Source organism: Dictyostelium purpureum (genome assembly GCF_000190715.1).
Source record: "Dictyostelium purpureum unplaced genomic scaffold DICPUscaffold_685, whole genome shotgun sequence".
NCBI classification, from domain to species: domain Eukaryota; phylum Evosea; class Eumycetozoa; order Dictyosteliales; family Dictyosteliaceae; genus Dictyostelium; species Dictyostelium purpureum.
The window spans coordinates 1-8494 of NW_003520017.1; the positions used below are offsets into that span (position 1 = coordinate 1).

The 8494-nt window shown below is 26.2% G+C and overlaps 3 protein-coding genes across 3 annotated transcripts; 2 read left to right on the top strand and 1 right to left on the bottom strand.

Annotated features, from left to right (window-relative positions):
* Positions 1-143: 143 nt before the first annotated feature.
* DICPUDRAFT_160088 (uncharacterized protein) lies at positions 144-1869 on the top strand (the record flags this gene model as incomplete). The annotated part of the gene is made up of 2 exons (XM_003294940.1): positions 144-1712; positions 1795-1869. Coding segments are annotated over 2 exons (1644 nt in total), but the record flags the coding sequence as incomplete, so codon positions are not given.
* Positions 1870-2295: 426 nt separating this feature from the next.
* Positions 2296-2610, top strand: DICPUDRAFT_160089 (uncharacterized protein; the record flags this gene model as incomplete). Its single annotated transcript, XM_003294941.1, has 2 exons — positions 2296-2308; positions 2387-2610. The coding sequence occupies 2 exons, from the start codon at positions 2296-2298 to the stop codon at positions 2608-2610; spliced, it is 237 nt and encodes a 78-aa protein (XP_003294989.1).
* A 1038-nt stretch (positions 2611-3648) lies between these two features.
* DICPUDRAFT_160091 (uncharacterized protein) lies at positions 3649-8319 on the bottom strand (the record flags this gene model as incomplete). Its single annotated transcript, XM_003294942.1, has 7 exons — positions 3649-3874; positions 4691-4738; positions 5071-5136; positions 5349-5532; positions 5610-6007; positions 6051-6183; positions 7566-8319. The coding sequence occupies 7 exons, from the start codon at positions 8317-8319 to the stop codon at positions 3649-3651; spliced, it is 1809 nt and encodes a 602-aa protein (XP_003294990.1).
* Between the last annotated feature and the right edge of the window lie 175 nt (positions 8320-8494).

Below are 8494 nucleotides of genomic sequence, written 5' to 3' on the forward strand. Positions count from 1 at the left end.
CCATACAACAACAACGTCCACAACCAACCAAATAACCAACTCAACAAACCACCCATCAACAACAACCAACTAAACAACCCACCAAACAACTATCAACCCAACAACTACCAACTAAACCACTATTGGTATCAATAGATCCAAAGTTATTAAATAAAGTATCACCACCCACAACACCACAACAACCAAATAATTCATCAACACCATCATCATCATATAGATCCGTTTTAAAACCATTTAATTTATTAAAGTATTCCAAAAACGCTATCGAAGAAACCCTTTATAGACCATCAGCTAATGAAAATCAATTTAAAAAATTTGTACAGGATCAAGAAACTCAACAATATATTAATTTATTGACTATTGGTTTTAAAAAGTTATTTGAAATAAATAATGGAGAAACAAATCAAAAAGACGGGGCTTTTATTATTAGTGATTTTTCAAAAGAAGATTTTAATCAAGAAACCAATATTAAAATCCCAATTGATTCAGGTGAAGATTTTTATGAAGAACAGATTATAAATCAATTCCATCTTATAGAACCAGAATCCACATCTGAATGTTCATCATCAACAGTAACAACAATAGCAAGAACAATAGATTCATTAAATACAACAACTATAACCCCACCAACAGTCGCTTCAAACACAGAGCTATCATCTACAGCATCATTAACATCCTCATTATCAGATAAATGGCAGTTTACAATATTCTCACCAAAAGTTTTTAAAGCAATAAGAAAATATTATAATGTCGACAACGATTTCCTTAGAACCAAATCATCAATAGGCAGCCCAAATATATCTGATATTGTAAAGTTTTTAGAGGTTCAAACTGTGGGTAGAAGTGGTAGCTTTTTCTATAAATCGGAGGACTCTAAATACTTTTTAAAAACAATTCCATCAAGCGAGTATGAAACATTCACTAAATTATTTCCATCATACTATCAACACATAATGAAGTATCCAAATTCTTTGCTTCCAAGATTCTTGGGAGTATATCGTTTAAAGGGTAAATTAAAATTAAGTGGTGCTTCCTATTTTAACAGTGCCCATAGAGATATCATATTTGTTGTAATGGTCAATCTTTTCTATTCTGAACAAAAGTTGGAAATTAAAGAAAAATATGATTTAAAAGGTTCAACAATAGGTAGATATGTTGACGTTAATAAAATTCAGCAAAAATTAGCCAAGGAGCAACAACAGCATCACTATCAAAACGGTACAGATAGTTTGAATACAAGTAATAGTAGCAATCAAATAAATGGTGTAGATAATAGTATTAATATTCAAACTCAGGATTTAACATTCAAGGATTTAAATTTAAAAAGAAAGATTCATTTAGGTAAATTAAAAAAAGTATTTATACAACAATTATCAATCGACTCTGAATGGATGTGCAGCCATGGTATATGTGATTATAGTTTATTGGTTGGTTTACATATTAGTGACAACAAAACAATTCAAACTCTTAAAGAATCTCAAGGTCCAAAGTCACTTGAGAAAAAAGATATATCCTATTTCAAAAAGGATTTTAATGGTATTTTTGAAAGAATTCATACCCCTCCACAACCAACTTCAAATATAATTTATAGATCGAATACAGAAGAAAGTGATGGAGGTATAGTTTATTATTTAGGTTTAATAGATATTCTAACAACTTATAATTTAAAAAAGCGTGGTGAAAATGCTTTAAAAGGAATTTTCTTTGATAGAGTAAGTTTAATATTAAATTTAATATTTTTTTAATAAGGTATCTCAATACTAATATCATCTTTTATTTTTTTTTCTTTTTTAGACCCAAATATCAGCAGTTAACCCAAAAGATTACCAAAGTAGATTTATAAAATATATTGAATCAATATTTGAATAATATAATAATATTTGTGGTCCCTTATATATAAAAAATAAAAATAAAGATTAAAATAAAAATAAATTAAGTTAATATTTTTAGAAATTAAAAAAAAAAAAAAAATATTTTAATTTTAAAATATAAAAAAAATTTTTAGTTATTAATATTTTTTATTTCTATAACATTATTTTTTTTGTTTGGGGTTATATTTTATTTAATTTTTAAAATAATATAATTTATAAATGTATGTTTAATTATAACCATCTTGAATTGAAAATCATTTCATAAATTTTTATTAAATCATCTTATTGTTATAATTTATTTCTTCAGATGAATTAATAATTCAGAAATATATTTCACAAATTTACCAATGTATAAAAAAAAAGTATATTTTTCATTTTAATTAAAAACAAAGTTTATATTAAAAAATAAAAACTATATTATAAAATGTCAATTATTAGTAAATATTAATAAAACTAAATTTTAAATTTTAAAAATATAAATATTAACTTTTTTTTTATTTTTATTTTTAATATAGAATCTATTTCATCAATGAACCCAGTCAATGTTGCATCATCTAAATCAATGTTAAGTTCATCTGGAAGTGTCTCATTCTCTGATAATGAATCAGTTTGGTTCGGTAATAGCTTAAGTGGCAGTTCATGTAGTTTCAATCCATGTTTTAATCCATGCAGTGGTGGTAACAGTAAAATTATCAATATTGATATTGATATTGGTCATCGTCGTAGAAGATGCTGTTAAATTACTCTAAAAATAAATTATATTAATATATATTACCTTAAACTGATTCGACTAAATATATTTATATTTTATCTGTGAAAAAAAAAATAAAAAAAAAAATAACGCTTATAAATATAATTTTATTTAATTTTATTTTCTTTGTATTTTTAAATTGATTCCATCATATTATATTAATTGCTAATTAAGATTGCTTCTCTTGATTAGTCTATATTATCTATTTATTTATTTATCTTAAAATATTTAACTTTTCTTCCATTCTTTGTCTTATCTCCTCTTCAATATTTTCAATTTTAAATTTTAATTGTGTATTTACATTTCTAACTGTTTCCAAATGAACCTTTTGAGTCAGTAATCTCTAATTTTATATTAATTGTTTGGTTTCTAATAATCTTTTTCCACTGCTAGCTCTCTTTTTCAATTCTATAACTTTCAAATTCATGTTCAGTCTCTCTGATCCTATCACCATTGATTTCTTATGAAGTATTCAATGGGATGATTGGTGAACTATTAGCACTGCATTTGAACTACCAATATTAGATTTTGATGAATTTGATGCTGCCGCTTTTGTTCTGTTTTCTTTTCGCATTCATCAGTTTGCTAAGAAACCAATGCTGATGGATCCTATACCAACTGAAGTATCATGACCAGTGTTGAAAGATTGTTTGCTGAATTTATCTTGAAGAGTTGTAATCTCTTATTTAATACTGTGTTTTCGGATTGAAGACCTTCTAATTCTAATTGTTCTAAAAGTTCTCTTCTTTTTAAATAATTGCTTTTCTAATGAAATGTATATTACTTTTAATACTTGATCGTTTTCCTATTAAAGAATGTTATTTCAATTTTGTTTTCAGGTAGTCTTAGTGCACTACGTTTATATGAGTATTGCCTTGGTCTGACTGCTATTGTTTCTTGGTTGTTGTTGATGTTGGTATTATTTGATCACCTACTTTGTATTTCTTGGTATGCTCATAAGACAGAGACATTAATATTATTTTTATAGTTTGAAGAAGATTAGGAATTTGAAGTTTGTGAGATTTTTTAATGGCTATGAACTGTTAGCTGATGATGTACTACTATCTGATGAACTACTAGCTGATGATGATCTGCTGATGAGTCTGAAGAATCTTTCCAGTCTGAAGAGTTACCTACTATTACACCTGTTGATATGCTAGTTGATCCACTTGTTGATGTGCCACCTGTACCACTTGTGCTACCTTCACCACCCACAGTAGCACAACCGGCAGCAGCACCGGCAGCGATGGTCCTGAAAAATGTGAGGCGTTTTATTAATTATATGATAATAAATCGAGTTTGGGTATGACTGTTATTTCTTAACGAGAACTGCATTTGGTTTGACACTATATTGATTTTTAACAATTAATTTTTATAAAATGTTTTAATATTAGCTTTCTTAAAGGCTTCTAATAACTGAGGACTGATTATTGATTTACTGAGTTAAAAAAATGGTGAGAGATGCCAGTAGAAGGATGAAGCATAGTACTATATGAGAATAAAGCAATACCAATTAACTGTGGTGGATCATTTGTATTGTCTTCTTTACAATAACATCTAGGTACTTGTGAATTAGGATGAATTAAACTTTTCTGTTAAACCATATGTTTATGTATGGCAAGCGAAAGTTGGAGTTACTTTAAAGAATTTGTTTATTGAAACGACGACTTCACATATGAAACTTGAACCTCTATCAGATACTAAATTTTTTGGGGGTCATATTTTAAATATATTTGATAAGCTAAAACCATTGGACTGTTTCACAATTTGAGCAATATTAACGAAAGTTGAAGTTTACCCTTTTCCTTATCTAAACTATTTGTGTCTATCACTGTTGCTTGGGCCAAGGAAAATATATTGAAATTCATATAAATGGTTGATAAGATTGAATATCTTCATTAGTGTTTAGTATTTAGTTGGATCTAAGTTTAATCTTTTTTTTGCCAATGTTTTTTTCATACATGAAAACCGTGCACTAGCGTCTATAAGAGCTGAACGGTACTTCCATAACACTTTTTGAATTTACATGAACTTGTAATTGATTTGAACTTTGCTTTATCTGATTTACTCGAGATTGAAAGACTTTGAAAGAATTTGAGTTTCTGCGACTTTGTGACTTTTTATGATAATTATTGATATTGGTTTTGAGATTATTATAATATAGAAGCAATAGTTCGTGGTTGGATTAATTAGGCCAAATCTTTATATAGTTGATTAATATCCTTTCAATCATGATATCGACGACAGCAGATTCTGTAAGGGTATTGAATGGTTTTAATTTGGTAAATCTGTCTTTTGAAAATTAATAAAGTTAATTTAATTTATGTTAGTAATTCTGTTTCTATTCCCTTAACGATGCCATTTTCTATATGTATATGGGTTCGTTGTTGTTGTTGTTGTTGTTGTTGTTGTTGTTGTTGTTTTAAAATAATGTATTAATTTACTTACCTGTTATCGAAAGGTTTTAATTTTAATATAACCTCCTCAACTTCACCTGTGGCAAATACACCTTCGCTTTTTTGTGTTTGAATATATCCAATTTTTTACTAAAGATTGATAGATATTGTAAATATTGATCATTAACTTCGCCATGTGTTAATAAACTATAAACAAATAAGAATTAGTATATTTTTAACTTTAAATATAAAGGTGTTACGATATACATACGTTATTAAATCATCTGAAATTGAAACCTCGTCAATTATTTTATGTAATTTTTCAACTACATTTTTTCTGTTTGTGCATTTAAATTTTCATTCATTGATAATCCTTGTAGTGTACGCATTTCTTTTGAAATACTTGCTAATTCATTTTGAAAACCATTTAACATTGTTTCAAATCCGACCAATAAAGACTTGCTTTCTGTGATTGCTTTATACATTAAATGAAAGTTTCCCCTTTCATTTACATCTAGATAAATGATAAATTTTAATATATATAAATAATTAAAACTAGAGAATATGTTTAAAAAACCATATGATACTTACAATCGGGTAAAATATCTTGATAGAGTGCATTCATTTCTTTGTCATATTTTTCTAGTGATTCTCCTACCTGTTTTGAATATTGAATTAAATCTATGTTATTTTTGTTGAAATCTTGGACTATTTGTTCTTTTTCTGAATATTCCAATAATTTCTTTTCAAAGTCATCGATATAGTCCATTACATTAATTGTAGTCAAATCTAAATCGAATTTAAATTCCATATTCTTGTTATTGTCATCATCTTCTTCTTGAGCCTCGCCAACATCACAATCGTCACGACCAACACCAACCCTGCTTTCATTGTTAAATTCATTTAATGATTCGTTTAATTCGACTGCCTCATCTTCTTCATGGACCCTGAATCCTTTTTCAACCTCGTCATATGATGTTAAATTATTACTTGTTGTGGAATTAATTAAGGAGGATGATGCAGCAACAAAACTATTGACTATTACTATTCTTTAATGAAGATGATGGTGAAGTTGTTATAATAGTTGGAATGTTTGTTAATGATGCTGTTGATGATGACAAATAATTTCTATTTGAATTTAAACCACTGTGTACTATTGCATGAACTATTTAATGTATTATTATTATTTGAACCATTGGCATTATTATTTGAATTATTATTGGATGTGCTATAGTTTACATTATTAAAATTATTTATGTGTTTTTTTGTTTGTTGTGATCGAAAAAAATAAAAATAAAAAAAAAAATAAAAAAAAAATTTAAGAAAAAAATTTTAAAAAAATTATTAGATTTTTTAAAAATAAATTATTTTAAAAATTTAAAATGGCTATGATAACGTGTTGATATTTACTAAAAATTGGGGTAGTATACTTTTGAAAGAATCACAAACAACACCCAAAGACAGCTTATAATGAATATGAAATAAGAAAACAATTAAATCAGGTACTATTCCCCTACGGTGATAACGATAATTGGTAAAAACTGAAGATAATCATAATTTTTCAATCACTTAATAAACACTAAAGTAATAGGTCACTCAGTCGTAGAAAATATATTAAAAGTAATAATATCGAACGTGAAATGTATATCCAATAAGAGACTAAGATTGAACCTAGAAACATCACCAGCAAGTCTTAAATAATATATTAATAAAACAACAAAGAACTACCATCAAAAAATTAAATAAATAAAATAGTTCTATGTTAATAGCATTAAAAATATACAAATAAATTACTTTTTTTTTTTTTTATGAATATTTTATTTTTCTTTATTATAGTCAAATAAAACTTTGTTTATTTATTTATTACTATAAAAATTAAATTATTTTTTAAAATTTTGATTATTGTTTTTAAGTGTACTCGGCTTTTTCTTTTGGTTTTATACTGGATGAGGTTTTAAAAATCAATACTATTTTGTATTTTAGTTTAATACTTTTGAATTTTCTTAAATTTCACTTTTATCCTGAATTTCATCTTATATTGCATTTTCAATTGCATCTTCACTTTATTATTTTAAAAAATAAAAAATGCCTTGGTGGCTTAGTTGTTATAACTGTTTTTATAAAAGATAATTGAATCTATATTGTTAAAATAAAAAAGTATTAATATAATGATAAATGTATTTGAAAAAAAAATAAAAAAATAATAATATTACCTTATTAGAAAAGTGATGTTGATTTTTTCAATTCAGTGGAGACAACTTATAGTATATTGATATTTGTGTAAAATACCAATATGTGAATTTCGAAATATTACAAAATTGAAATATATAATCAATTAATGGAAATTGACAAATATTATTGTATGTTTCATTTGAACTATATTACTACATTTCTTCAAAACTGATATCTTTTTTGCAACTTGCTTCATGTTATTTGATCATAAATTCTTAACAAGTATGGAAAATCTTCATTTATTTTTTGGTGATATTACCTTTTTTCTTGCTACTTCTAAACACCATTAAATTTTGTTACAATATAAGCCATTACGGGCTGGCAATGGTGCTTTGGAAATTAATTCTGATACCTGGATTGCTAATGGTTCGATATTTTTCCATTCATTTCTATATCGAAGCTTTGAGTCATTTGATGCTTTATTAACCATCTCTAGGTATGAGACAAATGAAGATCTGCTAATTTCTGGCTTGTTATTTTCTATTTTTGATTTATGAAAGCCTTCAAAAACTATTGTTTCATTTTTCATTTGAGAGAATTTACCCAAGATAATAATGGAATCTTTAACTTCTTCCCAACAGTATTTTTCTGGAAAGGCAACTGGGTCTACAATTAATTTGAGGCTATCAGAGATGAATTTACGGTTTTCTACGGTAGCATCTGAACTTCCCCATTCTTTGATAATCATTTTAGTTAATAAAGAGCTGGCTTTATCCTTAACACTATTTAAATATTTTACACTACAATGGCACTTGAGAGCAAGATTTAATTGGTAGTTAATAGCTGAAGCATATTGGTTGTGGCTTAAATCTGATAATAAATCTTTATTTGAGACATGGTCATCAAGGAGATCTAAGGCAGCGAGCTTCAATTTGTAATGACCCGATACTTGCAAAGCTCTGTTTACTTTCAACATTTTTGAGTTTGGTACAAGTAAAAATATTTCATTTGGATCAGCTTTATATTCTATTTCCATTTCATCAGCTTCAGTGTTTGCAGAAAAGTTGATTGGAACATCGCATTGGTTATTAATTTTTTTATTTTTTTTATTATTTCTTGGTTTGACCATTTTATAAAAAAACTCTTTTATTATTTATTTTATATATTTTTTTTTGGTTTTATATTTTGTTTTTTTTGGGTTTATTTATTTTTTTTTTTTTGATTATTTTTATTCACAAAGAAATGTGCCAATAAAAACTAATATCTATTTAATGGAAATCTTTTTTTTTTTTTTCTTTTTTTTT